The sequence below is a fragment of the Pangasianodon hypophthalmus genome, chromosome 6, assembly GCF_027358585.1.
Source record: "Pangasianodon hypophthalmus isolate fPanHyp1 chromosome 6, fPanHyp1.pri, whole genome shotgun sequence".
Taxonomy (NCBI): Eukaryota; Metazoa; Chordata; class Actinopteri; order Siluriformes; family Pangasiidae; genus Pangasianodon; species Pangasianodon hypophthalmus.
Genome location: NC_069715.1, coordinates 10,625,633 through 10,652,506, shown reverse-complemented (window position 1 = coordinate 10,652,506; position 26,874 = coordinate 10,625,633). Strand labels below are relative to the sequence as shown.

At 38.2% G+C, this 26,874-nt stretch overlaps 1 protein-coding gene across 3 annotated transcripts in view; it reads left to right on the top strand.

Moving 5' to 3' along the window:
• Window positions 1-26,874, top strand: part of si:dkey-246g23.2 (solute carrier family 66 member 2) — a 54,712-nt gene that overhangs the window by 6,125 nt on the left and 21,713 nt on the right. For all 3 annotated transcript variants that reach the window (XM_026927352.3, XM_026927354.3, XM_026927353.3), the window contains one exon: window positions 25,692-25,908. In XM_026927352.3, coding sequence (XP_026783153.1) covers window positions 25,692-25,908 — 217 coding nt within the window. The remainder of the gene's footprint in view (window positions 1-25,691; window positions 25,909-26,874) is intronic.

The following is a 26,874-nucleotide window of genomic DNA, read 5'->3' as shown; positions in this document are numbered from 1 at the left end:
GCCTTCTCGCCCAACATCAGTGGCCAATCTCTTGTTGGCTGAATGAACACAAATCCCCACAGACACAGCCCAAAATCTAGTGGAAAGCCTTCCTAGAAGATTGTAGGCTGTTATAGCAGCAAAGGAGGAAAAACTCATTATTAATGCCCATGGGTTTTGGACTGTTCAATACTCCACATACTTTTGGCCATATATTGTATATGACACAGCTGCATTGAGTTTCTTTTCTTTTCTTTTTTCTTTTTTTTTTATGAATCCTACCACTATGCTCCCCGAAACCCTGGAAGACACTGGGGGGCCCTCACCCACATGAAAGTAAAAGCTTGTTTTTTTACTGAAAGTTTAAACTCCCACTCCTTTTATAATATATACTGTATTTGTTTTTGGTGACATTCCTATTCCACTCATAGAAACATAAGTGCGATATTGCTCTAAAATGTTCCCAAAATAAGGGAGATCACAACAAAGGCAGCTGTATCCAGAATGGAAATGCTGCCTACTTAAGAGGCAGACTGGAATGCAAGGAAACAACCAAACAGCACTGCAGCAGAGGTAATGCACTGAATTAATGGAATTAGCATCCATTTGAGCTGAGTTTAAGAGCATAGCGGCGCCCTTAGGACTTTTGATCCTCTTTCTGCATTATTGTGCACTGATCCTGAGTGAACATGAATTGCCAGAAGAGGGTGCCATAGTCCTGGGAAAAGCATTATTGAAGCTTAGATCATGTCATCTTTCCCCACAGTGAATCATTTCCTTACATTCGTTTAGCTGGTATTTGACTGTAGGCATGAGACTGTACGATGACCTTTACGCATCCTGTTCAAAGTATAATATCTAATTATAACTGGTAAATGCCTGTAGTCTTGCACCTATTTAACTGTTATTGTTGTTGTGCTGGTTGGTTGAATGAGAGGAATGAGAAGCACTGTTAATATTTAAACTGTTTGCTGTTGAAATGTTTTTATATTATAACGGGTGATAGAAAAAAATTTCATGCTGCCAAACATGCTGCCTCATCGGCTTCAGATATGTTCCTGCCCTATCTGGAATCTTAAATATTTTATGCTGTCGTGTACACACAGCCAGATTTATAACTGGATTTGGTGAAAGACTCTGAGAAGACCTAAGAGACAGTGTGACTTGTTGCTCGAAAGCAGTGTGTGTCATGCATGTTGTTTTTTCGTGTCAGGCTGCTGCTTGAACCTGCAGGAGTCACGCAGCAGAAAGCGACATCGAGTTCACACAGGGTCAGTTTAGCGTAACGATGATTTATGAAGAATTCAAGCCCCAGTTGATTGGCTTTTTCCATGTCCAGGAGGAGGTTCAATATAAGTCATCCATTTATTGTCCTGCTGCCTGAGGGAGGAGATGGGATGATGAAAATGTGTAATATGGTAATAATTAGAGAGCCGAATGTGGAATCAGACAGCAGCCTAATTTACCTGTCATGCTGATCGATTGGAGTGGAGAAGTCTTAGTGTGAGTAGTAGAGTGATTTCTCAGGACTTACATGCCAGTATGTATGTGTACAAGTTCTTTTCAAACTTGCAATCAGTTGTACTTGTGTAAAAAAGATTTTGTACTCAAACATATTTGAATATTAATGAGCCTATAATTTTGTACTGGTACTGGCTACACTACATTTGTATTGCATAAACCACAGAAGGTGAAAAACACCTGGATTTTACATTTTATAAGCCTTATTCAGAAAGGATTAGATTTACCTTTGGACCTGGAGTAAATTCATCATGTTCCATCATCAACTGATCCATCCAGGTAAGCGTTTTTCTCCATCCTCTCCTGAGAAATATACAGACCATACTGCCTTCAGTTTTTTGGTCATCTGATCATTTCATGCAGACTTGCCTCAGAAATGGGAAGTCGGCACTCGGAATGATGTCGTTTTCAACCTCTGCATTCAAGCTACAAAGTGGGATAATAACATGGACGCCTCTATGTCTGTCTTTTGTTAGCCAGAGATAGCCAGCTAATTGTTATGAGTGATGTATATTTCCCTCCTCAAAACGGCAATCTGTATAGTCAGTGTTATAGATTTAACAAGTTAATGTGGCTATATGTCGATTGAGCTAAAGCAAATACTTGTATATACAGCAGAACTCATTTGAAGGTAAGAAGTGTTGCATGGTTCACTTCTGATGCTGTGCGCAGCCATTTTGATTTGATATCACTTGCTAAACTCGGAGAAGTTTAGAAGTTGAGGACACCATCCTGAGTTCCCGAGTAGAAATTCCAAAGTTTTCTTTGTTTTTTCCTAGCTGGAGGTTAGGACGTCTTGTCAAATGCAGCACAAGTCCTGTCTGTTTAGAAATGTCTCTGATTTTACAGACTGCTTCTACCCCTTGCGCTGGAAAGAAGTTTTTTGATTGCTAGTACTCACTGTATTTATTCAACTAGCACACATGTGAACTTCCCCATTCACAAAAATATGAATGGTTTGGAGGAGTCTCCCCTCAACTTACTTTGTCTGGGTTCTATAAATTCATCTCTGTGATAACTATATTGGGAGCCCATTAGCAGGAGAAAGATCATAAACCCAATCAGAACAGTGCAGTAACGTGGCTAATTAAAGGGGCTGTTCTAAAAACAGCTACAGGCATAAAGCTGTTTTATATTCACGTATGCCACAATATCACGCCATGCTTAGTTTTTTAGATAATAAATGAACAGTCAGTTATATCTATGTAAGGTTTTTTACTCATCTAATGTTACATGCTGCCAAGTAAGTAAACATCATAATTAATAATTCAGTGCATGATTATACTGTAATACAATAGATAAAAGATCATATGACCGCGTGTGACGCTATCATCCAGGTTAAACCTGAAAAGAGAGTTTAATCACAGAGGAGACTTTTTTTTGTTTTGTTTTTTAATGTTTTTATGTCACCCAGTGAAGCTAATCCTGTCAGAACAGGGCTTCGGACGACGTGTACACCATCTTTAAATCATATTCATACAGGAGTCATTTCTAGGTAGAATAGTGAGGCCTCCTATGTAGTGCTCTATAGTATTTAACTAAGATTCAGCCATAGAAACCTCCATTTAAGAAAATTAAATAATATCAATTTCAGCACAAGGGCCTTGTTCATTTTTTTATATGTGAGATTAAAAAACGTTTTTCTTTCTCAAGCAGCATAAGGATTATTTAGGCAAAAAGGAGAAAGAAATACATGCTTTTACTAGACCCAGGTGACTAAAAGTAGAAAAGAGCCTCTTAAACATTCGAGTATGGTTTCATAAATTTCACGTTGGTAAAATTCCTGTTTGTGAATGTGGAGCACAAGCACACTGTGTGTTAAGTGTGTGTGCACTCATGCTACCGAGAGTGTAAGTATCAGAATCTTGAATCTTGTGTCTCATTTCCTGCCTGTGTTGCTCTGAGGAAGTAGACAACCTTGCTGCAATCCAGCTTGTTCCCCTCTGTCATGCCTTACATCCAAGCTTAGTGTGTCCTTATTGATCTGAATCCCCCTTCTCTCACAGTTCAGGGCTGTACAGTGACTGCCAAGCGGTTGTATAAGATTTCATATCCAGTGGAGCAGAGAAATGCAGGCCAGCCATGAAGGGCTCTCGGGGAGTTCCTATCAGGCAGTCATGGTGTCTGCTTACAGATAGAGACAGATGTACAGACGGACATATGAAGGGTGGGTTGGGCCCAGAATAGCCTAAAACATCAGGCTGTTTCCCATAGGACACAGAACATCCGAGACTGTATTTCACAAGCAGCCACCTGCGCAATCATGCACTCACTGACAACATAAAAAACCTGCGCACACAGCATGCCAGTGAGATACCACAGATATACCTGCAATTTACACACGCAAACACACGCAGTGGTAGCTCAGTGGTTAAGACATCAGACTTTTGATTGGAAGGTCATGAGTTTAAATCCCAGTACCACCCTTAAGCAAGGCTCTTAACCCTCAGCTGCTCAGTTGTATAAATGAGATAAATGTAATTCTCTCTGGATAAGGGCATCTGCCAAATGACATAAATGTAAATGCAAACACACACACTGAACGTAAAGCATATCACACAAACAAGTAACAGCCATTAGGGTTTCTTGGACATGCTAAAGCGGTGACAGATGTAGTGTTATGTCACTTTTTAAATGTCAGAGTGCTCTATTAAGAACCTTGGACTCATTCAACAAGAACGAAAGGAAGCCCTCTGCTGGTCGCCAACATTTTGACTGAGAAGCATTTTTGCATCTGTCAGTTAGTCCATGCACTGAGGGACGTCCTAGTTATATTCCTGTCAAAAGTAATTGTACGTTTAAAAAAACAAAAAAGTGACGAGAATTATGATGTAAATTTATGACTCGCAAATCAGTATTCAGACTCCTAAATCTGCAAATGTGTTTGTAACCTAAATGTTTTAATTACAATCCATATATTAAAATGATATCAGATATCTTTAGCACATCTATGTTGGGATTACAGATCAAAATTTACATAATAACAGCTTCTAAGCGACATTTACATATCTCCTGTTTTGCTTTCATTGTCAAATGTGAGGCACAAAGTATGACTTGTGTGTAAATTTGCAAATATCACACAAGAAGTGTGCATACAAAATTGTAGCACAAGTCACAGATTTATGATTATGTTTTTGCTTCATGGAATCTCTTCTTGTACAATTTACAGGAAATTCACTCTATAGGGAAATGAGATCACGTCGAATTCGTTTGGCATGATGGCCTAGGAGTGGCAGTGTTGTCTGCCTCACAGCACTGCAGCATGACACACACACACACACCTTATGCGTGGCCATGAAAGAGCATTATTTCTGATAAGTAAGCAATAAAACACTTTGGGGCATGACGTTATAGGAAAATAATCAACAAGAGGGTGGTGCGATGTAAATCAGAGTTACTGTTACCACCCCGAAGTGGATTATTTTCCAGCAACATCATGTCCTGAAGTGTTGTTGCTCTTATTCCACAGCAATTTGCTAACACTAATGATTTTTTCTTCATTAAAGAATGACATGTCATAATTTTTATCTGTTTTTAGTCACTTTTAATGTTGTAGAAACAGTCATTCCCTGACCTGCCTCTTTTTTCACTCTGAAATTAATAAGACCAAAAAATGAAACTTGTCATGTTACCGGGAAACCACTATCCTGGAGTCTTTCCTGTGTTAGAAATTAAAAGTTACAGCTTTACCTTTTACAGTTATAAAGAGCTAACACTGTAGACTCCTCACACAAAACATTTCAGCATATTAACAAATATGTGTTTTTCGAACTGTTTATGAGACGCAGCATCCGTACAAGTCCCTGTGTAAGTTGTTACTATAGAAACGGCAACAATTGCGAGCGTTAATATAAACCTGTGATTTGGAATTTCAGCCATAACTATTTTCAGAGCTGCTGTTACAGAAAATTAGTCAACACCTTCTGACCAATCAGATTTGAGAATTCAACAGCATTGTGGTATACATTTATTTTAACGGCTAGTATAATTTAACTTATATTTGATAATCATAGAAAATGTCAGTACTTAATATCAAAATGATTTTGTGAAATATGCTGCATGATGACTTTATATAAACGCTCAGGCCTCATGTGATTGTGGTGCATTTTAAATCAGGCATGTGCACCAGAGCAGCTCCAAAGCTAGATATGCACATCAGCACCAAAGACTGAAGCGAATTTCAAACTCAGTGCTTTCTGTTTATCAACAGTTCATTAACAGTATAGCAGGTTTCACACGCCTGACTCGCTAATCAGGGTGGAAGTGCAGACGTAGCAGTGTGTTGATTGACTCATTCCTATCTAACATGTTGCAAAAAAAAAAAGATTGGTGTTACTGGAAGTGTAATTAATGTGTAATGGTTTGTAGTATCTTTATTTCTCTATATACGTTCCACTAGCTAGCGAGCAGGATGTTAGTAAGCAAAGCTGATGTGATCTTGATGTTATACTAAAGAGTGCAATAGAGCAGCAGGTCAACAGACATGGTATATTAATACCATATAAACCAATGACGTAGTATAACTGAGTTATACACAAAGCTTTGTGCTTCTTTTATTTTTATTTTTCTGCACACACTTTTCAGCAATTTCTCACTCAAGGACACACACATGCACAAACACACACATGGAGTTCAGCTCAGCTCTCACTCTCTCGGATTCATGGTGTTCTGTCTAAAAGACAAACAATATATAAGTAACCTTGGCAAGATTACACACAGGTGAGAATCATCACGCGTTACCTGCCGGTTCAACCCGCCTCCTCTCCGTGCACTGCTGACGCTCGACCTCGCCCCCGCTGCCACATACGTCTTGATGTATTTTCACCCACACTTGGGGATGGCTATTTGTGTACCTTTTTTAATATCCAGAAGATGTATATAATGTATAATTATTGCTTAGTTCATAATGAACTACCGAACTGTAGGTTTATTATGATTTACTGAGCAATTACCCAGTATTCATTAGTAGTTAATACTAATGGCTTTGGTGTAGGAGCGTAATGCAGTGATACTGCAACTGTATCTATTTAGTGCTCCAAATATGTATGTCTGTACCTGAGTTAAATATGATAACAATATCTCCAGAAACACTGGAAGACACTGTCAGCTTGATCTGTGGATTCTGGTTCTGACGGTTCTTCAACCTCGGCTACATCACTCGCACATTTTTTTTTTTTGTATGTTTTTTTTTCTGGTACCTGCCATGATATTTTCTAACAAATTTATTTCTATTTCCCAATTATAAACAAACTAGTAGCCTAATTTATATAACTGTGACTCTTACCAGGCAGTTACTAAGGATAAAACGCTAAATGCATCGTGCAGAGATTCACATTCATGTTGATGAACGTGGTCTTTCTTTTTCATGCAAGCTTCATATCTGACTGCTTTACCTGTGTTAAAGTTATGCACACATAACTTTTTTGTTGCTTCCCTAGCCTTTTGTTGCACATTTTTAGTTTCTGTCAGATGCTCTGTGAACCTTTCTAAGCTTTCTTAAAAGATAAATAAATGAATGAATGAATGAATGGTGCGCCCCTGTTTGTGTCTGTATTTGTATCTGTTTATAACACATTATCTATTTATTCCAAATAATGTATTTGTATTCAGTTACACTCCCATATGTGGTTCTTCCCAAAACTGTTCCCACAAAGTTTTCAGTACAAAATTATATATGATATCGTCGATGTTTTCACTGGAAATAAGGAGCCCAAATATGGGCAGGTGTCCAAATACTATTGGCCATATACATGGCAATGTAATATAGTACTACTGTCAGGTGAAACCCAGTCTAGTGACTCCAGTTCCCAACATGCACTGCGGCCTCCAAATACGGCCACCCTCGCCCCATTTCCCACAACAAACAGACACACGCGCACACACACACACACAACCTCGCTCTCAGTCACCGGACTTTTGATTGTGCACACCTGCATGCAATCACACACACACCCACATGCACCCTTTAAAAGAGACTCTCAGTCACAAGAACTTTGCAAAGTATACGCTCAATTCCTTTGTGTCTTTGACATTACCAAGCCTGTTTATTCTCTACCTGATCTTTGCCGGTTTTGACCTTGACTTTGTTCTTTGTTTTGTGTATTTTGCCTACTCTCTGACACCCTGTTTGTTGATCACCTGACCACTGCCTGTTTCTGGTTTTTGATTTTTGCTCTATGTCTTTTGGATTGTTTGCACTAACTTCGTTCATCGCTGCCTGCGCTTTCATCTGTCTCAGCATTTATTACATGACAACTACTCATTCATACTATGTATAGTTATCTATGAGTTACTGAGTAGTATTATAACCCCTTTTTCTCTGTATGTGTGTGTGTGTGTGCCTGTATTTAAAATTGATAATAATAATTAACTAAATACATTCAGCTAAATGTGCAAGTGTTATGCAAATGTTTGAGCCTGATCTGTTCACTTTTATAATGTGTCTCCTTTTCTGTGGTTCTTGCCTATACAGTAGTATCTCAGCTGTGTGTAGGGCTACAACTTTGTGTGTGTGTCCCCAAATCCTTTTAAGGTCCAGATATGCTTGAGAGCTGGCATGAGGAAAAGTAGCTGCTTTAACCTTCAGTCCTGTTCTGTCCTCTGATCGTACTGACAGATTGTTGATGTGCAGCGGTGTGATGCAGCGCAGATGGATAATTGATGAGAGAGCCTCCAGGGTCCTCTGTCCTTAGGCAATAACATCTCATTGACAGGCTATAGTATGGACTTCATTGAGCTAAACCCCAGCAGTGTGTGATTCTAAGGCTGAAAGCTGAAGTTGATGCTTGTCATGTAGCATGGGCTTGAGGTGTTCCAGACATTGAGGGTATTTGCGGGATAAGATACTTTACACCTTCGTCCATGAGAATAATATCGGCATCCGAGTTAGTGAGAGTGTAATTTGAATGCCTGATTTAGTTTGCATCAGCACTCTTCGCACTTTCAGAGAGCTGAGCAGTGCAGAACGACAGCACTTCTCTAAGTGCGAGGAGGAAACAGCATCAGAATGCCAGCTGCGTCTTACTACTGAAGGAGCAAACTTGACTTCTGACTGAACTTCTCTCTCTCTCTCTCTCTCTCTCTCTCTCTCTCTCTCTCCCTCTCTCTCTCTCTCCCTCCCCCCCATCTTCTTATCTTTTGGGCTTGCATTCTGTCTCACTCTCTCTCCGGACCCATTAAAAGTAAGGTTGCAGCATCCATCAAAGGCCAACGAGCAGATTGGACGTATAGTATTTCATTATGTGGGAGTTGAAAGGCCAGTGCTGTGGTCCGGAGAACAACTGTGATTTGTCCAATAAAGCAGCTCTGACAGAAGAACTGCTGGGTGGAGGGGGCATGGTGTGTCTTTTCTGGGTCAAAACCAGCGGTGAGTCTTACAGAAACAGTAATGAGAGAAATCGGCGTAACTGTGAGTCCTGCAGACTGTGGTGCCAGATACAGGAATCACGAGAAAAGTAGCAGCAGTGTATCTCACTTTACGACAGACTGACCTGTATTGGAAATGAATTTCTGTCGCTTTCTTTCACCACCATGTACACACTGACCCTTGAGCTTATGCCGTTCTTGTGTTCAGGGATGTACAGTTAAAAAACAACAAAGTGGGTACTTATTATATTGTTATTCTTTTGCACTACCTGTTATATCTGACGCTTTCACACTAGAGCTTTGTACTGGTCGGCGCTGCACTGTCTCCTACTGTCTCGTACTGTGCCGGTTGTCCTGTTTTAGTAATTATTGTACTGTCTTGTGCTGTTTGCACATGCATTTTTATGTAGCAATGTGTAGTCTCTTGTAGTCCTGTGTTGGTTTGTGTAGCACCATGGTCCTGGAGGAACGTTGTTTCGTTTCACTGTGTACTGTACTAGCTGTATATGGTCGAAATGACAATAAAGCCACTTTACTTGACTGATAAACGTCAGTGGCTGCCCAGTTAGCAGCACTTTAAGGAGATGGACGTTCTTTTAAAAAAAAAGAAAACACGTAGTTTATTTTAATATAATTTTAATCACACACAATCAAACATGCATATATTGCATGTTTATGCATGTTTATGCAATATATATATATATATATATATATATATATATATATATATATATATATATATATATATATATATATATATATATATATATATATAATATTTATACACACCCCTAGTTTATAATTTATCTAGGAAAAAAGAGAAGGCCCAGGATCTTGAAAGAAATGTGGGTGTATCCTGCGACATGATTCTATTAGTGTTTCAGCAATTCTTTAGGTAAAAGTTTCAGCAATTCTTTAGGTATAAAATGTTTTGTTTTTAAGGGCAGCACAGTGTGCAGTGGGTAGCGTTGCCACCCCACAGCTCCAGGGTCTTTGGTTTCATCCTGATCCCAGGTTACTGTCTATGTCTTTCCTCTGGGTCCTTCAGTTTCCTCCCACCTCCCTGTCAACATGCCAGTAGGTGGATTGGCTACTCTAAATTGCCTTCAGATGTGAATGAATGAATGTGTATACGCATGTGCACTGTGATTGACTGGCGTCCCGTTCAAAATCATGCAGAGTGTTCCTGATATGATCCAGTTCCCCTGCAACCGTAACCAGGATAAAGCATTGACTGAAGATGAATGATGTTTTGTTTTTGTGATCTCACTGTGGAAGCTTTTATTTGGATTTCACTGTAACCTAACAATCTAGCGATCACTGCTGATGTGAAGTGGTCGGGGCATGTGATCAAATTGAGTGGGTGTAAACTTTATGCAAATGAGAAGCAAAGCAATGAAGTAACCGATATTTTTTTTTTTTTTTTTTTTAAATCATTTATTAAGTAAACTCTAAAAATGTGCGTAAACTTACCAAAAGGTTAATAAACATTATTTCATGACTAGATACATAACATTTATGCGTGCTTATACTCATCTACAGTTCTTCACTTTAATGAAAGGAGGAAAAGGAGAACATTGTCATGACTTACTGTTCTATATTTAGAGTAAACTGGATGTATGTGCGTGTGTGTGTGTATCTGCATCTGCACAGGAGGGGTCTAATGGGGGTAAATAGCAGACAGTGGGAGATGTCTGAGCTCCTACAGGCTCTACTACACACTATACTAACTTAAAATAGGAAAGAGTGAGAGAGAGGAATCAATCATTTTCATGACCTCTACTGTAACCTTGTGTTAAACAAACCTGCAGTAGAGTCTTTTGTCACTTGTCTGTTTAAACCATGAATTGGATTAGTCAGTTTTGTCTGTGTATTGCTTCAGCAATTGTGTTAAGAGAGACAAGATAAAGAATAAAAAAAAGTGAACGAGAAAACTGTCCTGTTATCTACAACCATTATTCGTTTTGATAGTCAAAGGGATTCGGCATGTAAAACCATCCACTTTAATAGGAACACCTGTACACCTGCTCATTCATGTAATTATCCAATCAGCCAATCATCTGGCACCGGCGCAATGCATAAACTCACTCAGATACAGTTCAAGAGCTTGAAAGAAATGTCAAATCGGAAAGAATTTGATCTCAGTGACTTTGCCCGTGGCATGGTTGTTGCTGTCGGACAGGTTGGTTTGAGTATTTCAGAAACTGCTGATTCTAATGGGATTTCTAGAGTTTACACAGAATGATGCCAAAAAAAAACATCCAGTGAGCAGCAGTTATGTAGGTGGAAACACCTCATCATTGAGCAGTCAGAGGAGACTGGTTTGAGGTGACAGGATGTCTGCAGTAACTCAAATAACTGCTCTTTACAACCATGGTGTGCAGAAAAGCATCTCAGAATGCACAACACATCAAACCCTGGGCTGCAATAACAGAAGACTACATTAGATTCCACTTCTGTCAGCCAAGAACAGGAATCTGAGGCTACAGTGGACACAGACTCGCCCAAACTTGGCACATATTTAGCTAATAATCCATCTCTAATTTGAAGGGTCAAAATTCTTTAGAGATTATAGAGATGCTGGGTTTGTCCATCCTTTGACAGCATTGCCTCTTTCTACCTCTGTCATGTGTTAGTTGAGACACAGGAAGATAGCTGAGGATCACACTTTTCTACGCACTCTAACAACAAACAGATGGACGTGCTCCTTCACCCCTAGCTCTCCTGTCTTTATTTCTATGATGAATCTCTCGAGTCTGCCTTCAGCAACCTGCTTCAATCCTATCTCTGATTGTCACAGTTTCAGCAACCGCTTTCCTTTGCATCTTTATCTCTGCTTCCCTCTCTCTGGACGCTGTCCATTTTATGCTTTCTTCCTTCAGTTTTCACACTCTTTTACCTCAGACGGTCATTGAGTGAGTGTGTTGCCTCTAGCAGAGAGGTGTGCTCAGGCATGACACACACAGTTACATCTGGTCTGGTGGATAGAAGAGCATGTGTGTATGTTTATTTCATGTATGTTTATTATGTTGCCCTTGTTACGTCCGACCCTTTTACTGTCATATGTGGTGGCCTGGGAAAACCCTTTACACGGTGAAATTTAGACATTTTCAACTATATGGAGTTTTTGAAAAATATAAGCTTGACTGAATGAAAATGCACATATTTGTTTTTTTTTTGCACATATATCACTCACAGGTAAAGTTATAACATTTTACAATCTGGTTACTACTAAAAGTGAAATTGGGAGAAAATTACTTTTAAAGATTTAATTTTGATTCTGAATGACACCAACATATTGATCATCTAGAAGCGACTGCTATTTATGCATTTAATTTGCGTTTAATTTAATATGCAATAAATAAATAAATATATATTTTTTAAAAATTAAGCAATAGAAAGCAAAAGAGTGCAGTTATACTGAATAGCGGAGGGAGAGTGCTGTAGGTAATCACAGCTCCACTGATATTCAGTATATGTGAGTGCAATGCTGCTTTTATACAACAGTTCTATAAACAAGAAATGAATATCAATTAAATGACATTTCAGACACAATATGGCCAAATGTTCTGTTTATTTTCGCTCCGCTGACAGAAATAGATCCCCAAGAAGCTACACTCTCTTTACAGCACATCGGCTAGCTGGCTAGCTAGCTCACATTGATTTGTACATTCCTGTTAAAGGTGCTTCCAGTAAAATCAGCGTCCCTTCTCCCTCTTCATCTTCATCTGACAAGCTTTCATATTTTAAGCCAAAAGTTATATTCCTGAAAAGTATCATTTGTCATGTCTGCTGCTGATGTCACTAGCACTACTGTAGTAACGGTTTCGAACTAGGAAGTGGAATATTAAATGGTAAACACAGATGAGCAGAGTGATACACACAGTGAAACGTCCCAGTGTGATTATAAGAAATATTGGAACCCTTGGAATGCCGCTTGACCAATGAACTAACAACCAGAACTAACAACTGTATAATAAATATTATAAAATAGATAGTTGTGGGTCTGAAATCTGATTAGCTGAGCTACGTTCAGGGTCGTTGTAAAATACTTGATATACACATACATATGACTACATCACAACAATGATGAATACTGTATTTAAACCAGTAAAAACATTACACATTAAAAACATTGTTAGTTACTGTTTGATCTGTTGCAGCATGTTAAAAATTGTTAATTGTTATTATTAATAATGAATTAGCTTATTTACAGAACACTGGATGTTACTCTATTGTCTTTATCACCATTTAATAATTAAACAGTAGTCCTATTTATTATGCCATTGTTTTATCTACAGAATATCTTAATCTATGATTGTTCTGTCACTTAGCAGCAAAAGCTTATTGTTTACTGACTTACTTATTGCAAATATTATTAATAGTAGATTCAAATATTTATAGAACGCTGGTGTAGTTTATCACTCTGTGTCACATCGTGCCAAACAACACCCGTACCTGTGATAAAATCACTGTAACACATGCTGTTTTGTGGCTTTGTTGCTTTAATAAATAGCCTACAGCCATTTTTACAGCCGTGATGTGAAGTATGCTATAAACAAGAAACTGTATAGCTATAGACATTTTTGTCATGTTTGGCAGCAGCATCTGATGGGATTTCCCAGACCACCACATATATCACATATATATTTATGACATGTTTTAATGTACACACTCCCTTCTTGCCTACATCTCTCTTCATCATCTGGTCTTCAAATTTAATTCCATGCATGTTTCCATCCTAATGTTTGTCATCATCTACAAAAAAATGTAGACTAGTATATTTCCTTTAACCAGGGTTATGAAAATATTTTCAGGAGCACTCAAGCTTGGATGTGCAAAAAGTGCCTGCTAAGCACATACAAAACTGTTTACTTTCATATTATATCAAGCAATATGCCAAAATAGCCCATTACCATAGATTACCACTGTAACCATGGGTACCAAAGTTTCACCAGGATTTACAATAAAACATTCCTGAAGTGCATTTTGAAATGTAAATAATGAAAAACCTTTTAAAAAAAAGTCATTTTAATGACAAGAGTTTAGTAATGCATGAACGTTTAATATGTAACATAAAATTAGCTCGAAAAATATTTGTATTCATTTTTACTCATGAAGCTATGTATATATGTTTATGTATATATGTACATATGTATGTATGTGTGTGTGTATGTATATGTGTGTGTGTATATATATATATATATATATATATATATATATAATAGTATATATACATATATATATATATATATATACACACACACACACACACAAAATAATTTGTGCAAAATGGAAAATGCAAGTGCAATCCTGCTGGGATAGAAAATGTAACCAAGGATAAAAAGAACATTTATCTTGAAGATAAACAGAACATCCATCACACCTTTTGTAAATTATGAAGGTGTGATGAATGAATAAAGAATCTTTAGTGGAAAAAAGCTTAAAATCACTGAAAGCCATGGAATTTCATTTTGAGGTATCTGTATGAGCCCTCAGCTAGCAAATGCTTTTTTTTTTTTTTTTTTTTTAAATATTTAAACATTTTCCTTGGCGGTTTTTCTTTCCAGGCCTTCTCGTCTGCAAATTACAAACTCACATAAACAGATAAAAATAGATTGGATATTCCACTTCTTCCTAAAACCGGCTCCTGAATCTCTGTTGTTTTTTTTTTTCATTTCACTTCTCAGTCAGTCACGCAGCCTTGGCCTTGTGTGTGTCCGTCAATCCCAGTGAACTATGCCCTCTCTCTTTTTTTAATCTGTCACTCAAATCTGTCTCTCTCTTTCTCACACACACACACTTATTTACACTGGATACAAGAGAGATATATTTTAAGCTGGATAAGAAAGCGTTGTGAGCTGATGAGGTGTGCTTTAATCCTTTGGTTACAAATTTTACAAGGGGAAAATAAAGCATTTTAAGAACTATTTAAGAAGTATAATTATTTCACTGTGCTTCTTTAGCTGTTAGTTTTCACCCCAGATGTAGAGGAAAATAGGGTTACTGTCCTAATCCCACTTGTGCAGCCCTTGATCATGTTTTTTTTTTTTCCCTCCTGTGCAGATGTGACATGTTGTCTGGATTTGTAGTGGAACATAAGCAGACTGGATGAAGCTGTTAAAGCACGACCGAAATAAATACATCGCTTTCAGTTGAACAGAAAAAAATACACCTGCTCTTTTCCGTCGTCCTTTTACATCTACAAAGATTCTGCGCAGTCAGTTAGGGAAATTTGCATGTATATGAACACACACAGTGTGAAAGTAATATTGATAAAATTTAGTAGCTGAATCCCTGGACAGAGAAGCAATGATGAGAGGAAGATGATAAAGGAGCGCTTGATCTGTATGCAGCAGGAGATTTTTCTCACTGAGATACATGACACTATCAATAAGCACAATTACTGGTAGACCAAATGGAACATGATTTCTGACATTCACACATTTTTAAGTAAGGAATAAAACGTGAAAGAGTGGTGTGATACTGTTACCACCCTGCAGTTTTTCCAGTCCAACACATTCTGAATTGTTTTATTTCTCTCACACAACAGCATTTTGCCAACGCTAACAATTTTTTATTAATGAAAGATTGACACATTTTATCTGTTCATAGTTACATTTAAGGTTGTGCAATTTCTATAAGGAAAGTTAGTTCCTGTTAGCACTTTACAACATTGCAACATTACAACAGCTGTAAACAGTCAGTCCCCTACCAGCTTCTCGTTGTCTCTCTCTTAATAAGAAAAAAACACTTTGAAGACTTTCCCATTTCTGAAAATTACAATCTGAGACTGTGTTGACACTGGAGACTTCTTCCAAAAATGCTAAGTAAATGTTTCCTAACAGAAGACATCATCATATCAAAAATGAAACACATTTGTTAATCTGTTTACGTTGAGCCTCCACTATACAGTACACGTCCCAGTGTAAGTTGTTATGATAACATTAGAACAAGCACATTAATGTAGACCTGTGATTTGCTTTACAGCTGGAGCTACTTTCAAAGCATAAAAATATAAATATGGTATAAATACAAATAAATTAATGTATAAAAGAAAGTAATGTTGCAGCAGAGGCTCAGTGGTACTTATGAGAAAGGCAGGGAAGAGACTAGAAGTTCATAGTCTTGGCCCTGGAGTGTCCCTAATTAACAACTTAATCATCCCTTCTCAAGTCCACAAGTGCTTTTTTATAGAAAAATTTCATTTAAACAGCCCTCCACCTTGTAATTTCCACTCAGAAAGTGTTTTTCAAGAGATGAGTGTTCTCCGAGTTGAAGTTTTTATTTGTCTTTGCCATGCTTGATAAAAAGTACTGGAGGGTAGTTAGATAATTGAAAGGTTTGGTCCTTTATGCAAAATTTTTGGATCAAACTGCACTCTTTCATGCTTCTTTTTCTTACTTCGTCTTGTTCAGGGCTCGTAATACTGAATTACCCTTCACCCCGCTACACTCTACATCTTTTTAAAAAAAAAAATTAAGCCCACTCTCCTTTTTTTTCTTTCTGTTTTTTTCCTTAAGCACGAATAAATACATTACCATAGCTTTAACATTGTATGTACTATTTGTAAATAATTTGAGCATTAACCAGTCAGCTCTCCTGGGGATAATTTTTGAAAAAAAATTTTTTAAGCATATATTAGTCAAACAGTTGCTAGCTTAGTGAGAACATCCATTTTTTTCTGACTTTAACCAGCTGGGATTGCGTGGGAAGTCAGAAGTTCTGAGTTGGATTTGTTTACTTCGCATTATATTGTTGATTTCATTTGTACTAGTATGCAAGCTCATTCTGACTTGCTTTGTCTTTGTCTCAGTTTAATAATATACTAATTATATACTATCTATCCTGACTAACTGTTGTTCAATATGTCCCTCAGAAGGAGAATTACTTAATTAACATTCCCCCTGCTCTGTTTAATGAAGCTGATTGGGCTTAATTGTGAGTGATTATTCAGATCTGCAGTTTATTGACCCGTTTCCTGAACAGCCTGCTGCTCAGCCAAGGGCGAACCTGCAGGCCAGAGATCAGCAGCATGTTGAAAATGCTCCACAATGATGTGTTGCTGCAACATTGCATCAGTGATGTGCTGTCAGAGCTCACCAGGTTTCATGTGGAGACTCGAGGCAGGCTGTCCTGTGAGAATCCGTGATGTTGCCACACTCCATCTACACGTTCCTGCTGTACCTCAGTTCTCTCAAATACTGTAAATCTCTAAAACTGTCCACACTTATTCAGAACGCATCTTCTTTTTGAAGGCTATTTACAGCCTAATTTTTTGGGCATAACATCTCTCTTGTGCCTCTTTCTTTCTTTCCAATGTTCAGAATTATTTAATGGAATCTAATATAGATTTTACTGTGACCCGTGGCAAAAAAAACAATATGTGTCTAGAGTATGAATAATGAAATGGCACAATACGCAAAATACCACTCATCCTTTGGCTGAATATATTCATTGAGGTGCAGCAGCAGAGGTCATGCCAATGAAAAAAGAAACAGGGACTATTGCATATGTATTCACAGTGCACAATGCCTGAGAGATATCTAACATTATACATATGTATGAGTTTTAGCCAGTTTCCAAAACAGTAGATCTCCCAGTATCATTTGGCATCTTGTGTTACTTGTAATTGCATTATGTCAATAATTTAAAAATCATGAGTCTCTATCACTGCATTCTTCACTGTCAGTTGAATTTTATTTGTATGGCACTTTTAACAACAGACATTGTCACAAAGCAGCTTCACAGAAATCCGGATGTAGATCTAGATCCCTAATGAGCAAGCCAGAGACGACAGTGGCAAGAAAAACTCCCTGAGACGACAAGAGGAAGAAACCTTCAGACTCAAAAGAAAACCCGTTCGTCTTCTGGGTGACACAGGATAGTGGAATTATTGTGGTATGCTGTTGTAGAAATGTAAAGGCAAATAGTGACGAGATTTTCAGTGTGAGAATGCTGGGCTGTATTCAGATTTTTGTGACTTGCGTCCAAAAATTATGTCAATATTTAGGTGAGGAAATTTGTGCATATTCAAACTTGGGTTACAGAGTAGCTTTATTCAATTTCTTTGGCTCCACATTCGCATTCTGCACGTCACCTGAGTGTAGTTCGTGCCTTTGAGGTTGCCAGATTTTTCTTGTATAGAAGCATCCAAGACTGGGGTTTTCAATAGCATGTAGACCACTACTGAAACTTTAATAACCACTACTGAAACTTTCAACACAAGCACTTGCTTGCTTTTAAGCCGGAATAAAATCAGGTTAGAAAATGCGGACTGAAGAATGAAAAGGCTTTTTTTTTCTTTGCTGTCAAATGTAATAGATATACAGTAAACGCAAGAGACAGTATAAAAATGGAAATTCAAGAACACTAATACAATGACACTAAATAAATATAATGAAATAGTACATTGAGCCCAGGATGTTTTTGATTATAGCTCACTTAAATGTTTTATCCATAAAACATTCAGATTTCAACATATACAGTGTCCCCAATTAAGATGCCATTTCCTCCAATGTCCTTGGTGTGAAAAACACAATACTATTAATACATAAATACGACAGTATTAATTAATTTAATATTGGCTTAGAATGGCATTCATAGTTTGCTTAGTGTATTTTCAATGCCCAACACATACATTTCAACTTGGTATATTATGGTTACATCAAATCATCAGATATTTGTGTAGATTTAATACTGTTCCTCGCTCTAATAAAATGCACAACATCACAATCACACAAGTGTTTTGCCATGTTTTAGTGTAACTCTTGCACAACTTCTGAATAGCGTTTAAGTCTGTAGTTACGTCTGTGCTCTGAATACTGTTGTGTGCAATTTTGCTATTAAATCCTCACTATGTGTGCTTAACTCAGCTCCCATTGTGGCCCATTGTGAATAAGAGCCCTGGGATGAGCACAGGACTTTATGATTAAGTCTTTATGATTACAGCAGCCAGTACAAATCTACAGTATGCAGGTGAGATTATTGACTGAAGAAAGGATGAGACTTGAGTATAAACTGTTAAGAGAAATTCAGATCTTTGAGGTATTCGTGTAGGAACATCTACTGCAGCCAAAGGTGAATCACAAGTGCAGACGTTTTAAGCGGAAGTCAAGCTTCAGAATAAATCAGGCAGGTCCGAAGGGTGTCAGCAGACACTGTTTCTTCTGTATGCTAGCATCAAATCCAAAGCGGTATTTACTGACTGCAAACTCCATCATACTTCATCATAAGCTGGAAGTGTCTAGTCATAAGTTATATTAACTACAGCACAAAAGAATATTGGAGCCATGACCTTGATTATTGAGTAATAGTGTGTGAGTGTGAGGGATCTGAGCATATGTGATGCGGGTTGTCATTTTGAGTCACAGTGGCTTTTGGTTTAAAGTTAAAAAAATATATAGAGAGAGAATTTGATTCCCAGCTGTTTGGGTGGGGTTTATTGGTTTCTGATTAAATCAAGTCTCAGCTGTCATACAGTGTCAATATGATTGTGAAATGTAAACAATAAGTATAGATTGATGCACATGTTGTTGAGGGTTTCCCTGTCCTGTTCTCCTCTCATCTCACGTTCTCTTTTATTACTATCTGTAGCAAAAAAATAATTGAATCAATTCCTATGAGTTTGCAAGATACAATACAACTGGCTCAACAGTATTGTCTCTCTAATCGACAAGAGCTTCACATGTGTTTGATAAGATTTGTGTGTGTGTGTGTGTGTGTGTGTGTGTGTAATATTAGTGTGTGATATCACTCTTGGCTGAAAAGTGTTAATGCTACCCTATGTCTAAATATAAATGTTCTATTTTATGTGAATACTATCCAAAATCCTTTTTCTTGGATGACAGTCAATATTTAAATGAGCACATCCTGGCTCAAAGATCACGCTGGTATCAAAAGAAAGTTGAGTCTTTCCACTTTTTATAGCATGTTAAAACTCAAAATGTGGTTCTGGTTTGAAGTGACTCATGATTGGAGAGGTCACGTATGAATAGAGCTTTTTGAATTTTTATGTATGTGAGAGTGAACTAAACATAGTTACATATTCTGAATGGGCAGCGCTATTTCTGGACCTGCGGCTTAATGCATTATTTATCACAGGCTCTGCCGCTGGCCTGGTGTGTGCCCTCCTTAATTATATCATAATGCCCCAACCCAGAAATCTAGCGCACAAACGTTGGGATGTAAATGTTAATAATGATGTTAACACACACGTATGTAGGGATTGGATGCCACTAGTAGATCTAGTAAATGTACCCTCTGAAAATGCTAGGTTATTTTTATAACATGTTGGGTTAGGTTGACGTGACCCAACCCGAACCGGCTTGGTAGTGGACAACACAGCATGCTGAATTAGGGATGTGGACATGAAAAGGAACAAGCACATGCTGGCAAGATTCGTTTTCTGGAACTTTCCACTGTGCCTGTGGCAACCAAAAGAAATCATCTGAAACTGCAAGAAATGATTTTGTTCGTATTTAACTTAAATTATAATCTAGTTAACCCTTTCCAAATTATGCACATTTAGTTTTTCAAAATTTTTCACGTGTAGTTTAGTTTTATAGCCAGTGGTAGAAAAAAAGGATGCTAGCTAACATTATTTGAGGAGAAAATATGGCAGAAGTTTGCTTCTTGTAATAAATACAGTATATGGCCAAAAGTTTGTGACCATAAACTGACACAGTCATATGTGCTTGTTGAACATCTCATTCCAGATTTAGTCTCCCTTTGCTGTTATAAAAACCTCCAGTTTTCAGGGAAGGCTGTCCACTAGATTTTGGAGCATGGCTATGGGGATTTGTGTTCGTTCAGCCACAAGAGCATTAGTGAGGTCAGGCACTGATGTCTGGCAAGGAGGTCTGGGGCACAGTTGGTGTTCCAGTTCATCCCAGAGGTGTTCATAGGGGTTATTCGAGTTCTTCCACACCAACCATGGCAAATCATGTCTTTATGGAGCTCTCTTTATGCACAGGAACATTGTCATGCTGGAACATGTTTGGGCCTCTTATTTCCAGTGAAGGAATTTCATACATAACTAGTTTACACTTAATGTTAAGTTACCTAATATGGGGCTGCTGCATAACTATTAACGTTACTTCTAGCTAGTTAAAATTAGCTTGCTTTTTCACTTTAACATCTACAGCCTAGCAGTGTAGTCATTTTAATGCTTTTTTTATGTTTTCAGGTTGTCCATGCGTTCTTTTGTGTATTCGTCTGAGATTCTTGTTAGTGTGATATTTTAAGAACTAGAGGTTGAATGTTTATAGGATTTTCATACAACTGTCTTTGTAACCAGTCAATGAACAGATTAGATTTTTGAACTGATCTGAAGCGGATCAGGGTCACCGCAAGGTGAAATGTCTGAAATAGTTTATTTGGCTTCCTTGCTGTTGAGGTATATTTTAAGGGTATTTCAGCATACAAATTAGTAACAAGCAGGACTAGGCTTGTTGGCGGCGGAGGCATCGCAGGTAAGCCATTGGCTTCGAGTTCTACTTACCTTGTCCTTATTGGATCCAGCACTGGGTTTCCAAATTGACCCGAATTGTGTTATTTTTAGACCTTTTTTTTTTTTTTTGGTAAGAGTGTATTATATTCAAACATAAGAAGGTTTATACCATAGAGATCCATCAACAGACTCCTGATTGGCTGAGAGCTCCAGGGCTCAGCTGATAGATATGGTGCAGTCAGAGCTCGTAGGGTTTGGGTAGGTTTGTGGATGAGGGTGACGAACCTTGATGGCTTTTCTCATGCTTGCCATGTCTTTCAAATGTCTGTCTGCCCTGTGCTTTTCCAGCTGAGATTGACGTGCCCTACGGAGCACGGAGCAGTGCAAACAGCAAACCCGGACTTGTGCGAGCTCTCAAGGCTAGTAGATGAATGACAGAGCTATTGGCTCTGACAGCTTTGCTGATGATGATTGGAAAAAAAGGCTGTTATGTCGAGATATGGGAGCTTTTTGAGCTGCAGAGAAGTTTCTCTCATAGCTTTGAGGTGGGAGCTCTGTCAGTAATTGAACTATTTGATCTGTAGATGGCTGAGAGGAGAAGGCTTCACTCACCTTCATGCTCTTTGTGTGTGTTTGAAGTGCGTCTTGTCCACAGCTGAGCTCTGAGCTCGCAAGCCGGACTAGAGTGCCTCCAAAAAGCCTTCAGGCTTAAGGAAATTGGGGGCACAGTTAGGAAAGGCCATTGAGAGGAAGGGCAAAGAGGACCAGAGAGCAAAAGATAGAGGAAAGGAAAGTTATAATTTAACTGAGCAAGTGAGTGAAATTTAAAGAAAAAAATGTTTAAGAGACCGACCTAGCAATCACCCACTGACCAGAGACATAGCTGTCCGTGGTAGCTTATGATTAATTGGTCACCCTAGCCTGTCTTAAATTGACCCATGGAAAAAAAAATGCTATTTTAAGACACTCATTGTTCTCTATAATCTGGCCCCTTAATGCATGTCTCTTAGACATATTGAGTTTGTATAGTCATATTGATTTTGACATCCTGTGTACATAAATGACTTTTGGGGAGCACAAAAATAAATGCTTAAAAATTCTATTGTGCAAAATCTATATAAAACCCTGCAGTATTACAGTCTGACTGCACCTGATACAAAAAGTAATAAAAAGGCTTTAAAACCATTTTCTGATGTTTCTCTGTTGTGCCATAACTTTAGTTTTGACCACATGCTTCTAATGTATGCTATACAGTAATGAATGGGCTTCAAAATAAGAACTAATATTTTACAACAAAAAAGACCATGTCCTGGGTACACTGCTCTCATTTATTATGCATTGCAATATGGAACTGTTGTAATGAAACCTCAAAATTAATGAAACTCCCTCCAAAATAACTTCAAAAGGTAACATAGTTTGCATATCAATATCAAGATGACTATGTGATGGTCTAGGAATATTGGAAAATATTTTTGGAGTTCCTGTGCATTAGAGGTGTAACTGAGTATATCTGTTTAGTGTTCAAAATATTTGTATCTCTATCGACTGTATATTCTGATTTAACGTGGGTGTGGCCTAAGCTGGTAGAGTTTTTTGTTTGTTTTAGTTTTTACTACTATGTGCCAGTATGTCCCCAGAAACACTAGAAAACATTGAAAAAAAAAACTCCAGAGGTAGAAATACCGGCAGTGGCAGCATGGTGTGTGAATTCCGGATCTGGCACTCCCTCCACCTCAGCTACATCATTCCAGTTCATAATCGGTCTTAAGTAGTGACGTGCATGGGACCGTTTATAGTTTTTTTGCTTTTTTCTCTCACTCATACACTTATTTTTGTTTATACCTAGCTGAGATATTTTCAAGTGAATTGTTCTATTTCTCAAAATAGAAACAAAACTACTAACCTTATTAAAATCAGTGCGACTCTGACCAGGTATTTACAGCACCATGTGTTCAGGAACATGGTCTTTCTTTGTCCTGCAAGCTTCAGATCTACCCGCTTGCTCGCACCTGCATGAAAATACAAACCCCCCACTCATGTGACTTTTTTCATTATTTCCCAAAGGATCCCTGTCTAGTCTCAGCTGGTTGCCCTGTGAATCCTTTTAGCAAGCTTTCTTAAAATAAAATAAATAAATAAATAATAAAATCAGAATAGTGAACCTCCTATTCATATTTGCATTTGTATCAATTTAGCCTAATATGAACACATTCCAAATAATGTCTTTGGCTACACCCCTACTGTGCATGGCTTTGCGTTTGGAGTATTTCACTTTCATTTCTACTTTTGATATCTTTTCTTGGGGCAGCTCAGTGGCACTTTGGTAGTGCGGGTGTCTCAAAGCTCCAGGGTTCAGAGTTCTCCCTGGGTCCATTTGGGACTCTCAGGGGTTCTCTGGATTCCTTCCACCTCCTGAAAACATGCCAGTTTATGGATTGGCTACTCAGAATACCTCAGTATTTTGTTTATAATGGTCTTTTGATACACTGCAGAACTCTTGTCGGTTTTTCTTCCAGAAGCAGCCATCATAAACACACGTTTGTCTTACTATCTTTGTGAGGCCCTTTCACTGAAAAGTTATTAATGCAGCTGATTAATGCTATTCCTACACCTAAATCTAACCCTAACATTGACCTCCATATCCAGAAGGAAACATTTTGGTTCTTTTAGTTTTTTGCATTTTTTGTAAGAATGGATTTTTCCTTGTGAGGACCAGCCAAATGTCTCCACAGCCTTGTAGAAACACCTCAGCCCCTACTCTTGCCAAAGACCTTCTATGACAGTATCTTATAAACATCCTCAAAAGTCATATTTAAACATTTTGCTCTCAAGAAATGGCTGATACGGATGTATTTTCCACATCTTTTAAAGTCTTTTGGCTCACTAAGTGAGAGGAAGGAGAGAGAGCAAGGTAAGTGCCTCCGGCCTCTTATCATAGAGGTTGCTGTTGTCAGCTAGTTTTACGTTTTGATTTAAAGTGAAATGGAGCTTGCATTTGCCATTGCCTTGCTGAGGAGGTATATTCGTTCAGATCACTGCAGTTATATGCAGAGGTGAAAATATAAGACTGTGCAGCACTGCCAAAATTCCCATTCAATTCCCATTCAAATTCTATCAGAAGCGGCATCAGTCACTGCACATCGAATGAGTAAGCTGCGAGTCGCTCTCATACTCAAATACTCTGTGTGGTCCTGCCAAGTGTGATCTTTTTCTCTATTGTGCACATCTTTATTCTTTGTTTACATCCTCTGCTATCTCTTCTCATACGCTTCAAGGTCACAGAGAGGAGACTCGAGCACTCTTTGTTTTCTTTGAAGCTGCACTGCTTTCCTGGGCATGGATCATATCTCTCTTTTGTGTCTCAGCTGTTTGTATCTTGCATACAGTAGAGAGTGAAGAGTACGGGATCTCTGTAACAGTCTCCACATAACGTCAGTCTCCAGTTAGGGCCAAAATGGATGTGCTTTTATTTAACAATCAATTCTTCTCTAGTGAGTCAGCGCATTCTGGCTCGGGCGGTAAAATCAGTGAATGAGAGAAGCAGGTAGTCATTGATCATGTCAGGATGTCGTACTTGACCATGATAAGTAGCATGTAAACGACTCGTGAGAATCAGATCACACTGTGGGTTAGAGATTTATCTGTCCTCTGCTGCATGCACTGACACAGGAACAGTACTTGATTTGCATATACACGATATGTCAGGGGTGTAATCACTGAAGAGCCACAGCACTGCAGTTTTTCCTGCTCACACACATCGCTTGTGCCTTCATCAGTGAATGTTTGTGGACGTCCACTTCTCGGCAGGCCCGCAACACTTCCAGTCTTTTTGAATTTGAATAATTTTGGCAACAGTGTCGTGTGTGTGATGTGCTTGCCATGTTTTCTGTTAAAGTTCATCACAACCTTACGACAGTTTCCCGATCCAGCCATGAGAATGATTTCAATACATTCTACTTTTGTCAACAGCGTTCTTAAAGGCTATCTGAAAAAAAAATATCTAATGTAAACTAAGTTTGAAAATTTTTGGAAGACATTTGGCTAAAAAGTGTTAATTTCTCCTATGTATGGAGACTTTCTTTGTTCTTATATATGTGACATTTTTGCTTAGAGAGAAGGGATTCACATTTCATTGTAGCCTCTAGTATTGCATCCCTTATACCACAGTGCTACTGAATTCTCAGATCTGATTGGTCAGAAAGTTTACATGATTTTTCTGCAACAGCTGCCGTGTCATTCTAATACATTATCATTTCTATAGTAACAGCTAATTCGCTAATATTTTAGACTTAAGTATAATAAGTAGTTTGTTGCTTTCACCTTTTGTTCTGAATATGAAAATGTATATAATGATATCGCTTTCTTTCTTTCACAGACCTGGACGTGCGGTATTTTTGGCGATGGAGTGCTTTTGAGGACTATTTGCTGTTCTGTTTCGGCTTCACGCTGCTGTGTGCCTTCTTCACGCTCCTGTTCCTGGACTGGGTGGTGTTTGTGGAGTCTCTGGGCTCATTGGCCGTGCTGTTTGAGGCCATGCTGGGTCTGCCTCAGCTGTTACAGAACTACAACAACGGCTCCACCCGAGGCATGAGGTCAGACAATCCCCTATGATCAGTTCATCATCAGTTCTCTAAAACCATCTGTCTTTATTCCTTTACTGTCTAGTAGAAAGATTGAAATGTATCTGTCTGTTTCTTTCTCAAACCTTCAGCTGTGGCTGTTGCTACTAAATTTTTTTTTGCATTTATTAATATGTAGATGGAAATTCTCAGAAAAGAGGAAGACTCGGTTTAAGGTGTGTGTTTGTACATATATCGTACAGTATATAGTCGTATTTATCTCAGTCAAGAAAATAACCAAGCAGTGAGAAATAGTAAAGATGTTACAGTCAGAAATATTGGCACCCTCCATGAAAATTCACATAACGCAATCATTTTCACCACAATATTTGGGGCTTTTTTTTTTTTTTCTTCAACAAAACCAGTTTCAAAATTATTGGCACCCCTACGGTTAACATCTGGTGACATCTCCCCTGGAGAGAACAACAGCACTGTGCCTTTTTCCTGTAATGTCTGACATGGCTAGAGACACCTGTAAAGGATCCTAAATATTTTTATATTACATTTTGGTCTCGACTGACCACACCATATGATGCCAGCCAGTGGTCAGGGTGTCTAATATTTGAAACTTGACTAAACTGCAGTTCTGAGACTGTGGCTTTCTTTGGGTTCTTCTTTGCCTCCTTCATCTTCCTGTTCTAGACATTATTTTCTACACCATACTGTTGGCATGTCAATCATTTTTTCGTGTCTTTGAGAGAAAATACTGTTTTAAAATGTTCTTTTGAATAGTACCTTTTGTTAGAGGAGAGGTAAGTGGTTTCTCCCTTTGTCTGAGTGGAGAATTTAAATCCATGCGTGTAATGTTTTGTCATTTATACATTATAAATCATTTCTGCCTATTCTAAAGTAATTGTGAGTTCACTGTAATCTAGGCTGAGAGGAAAATGAAAGTGTTTTTTTTTCCCTTTTTTTTCCCCTCAATCAGCCTGGAAAAGT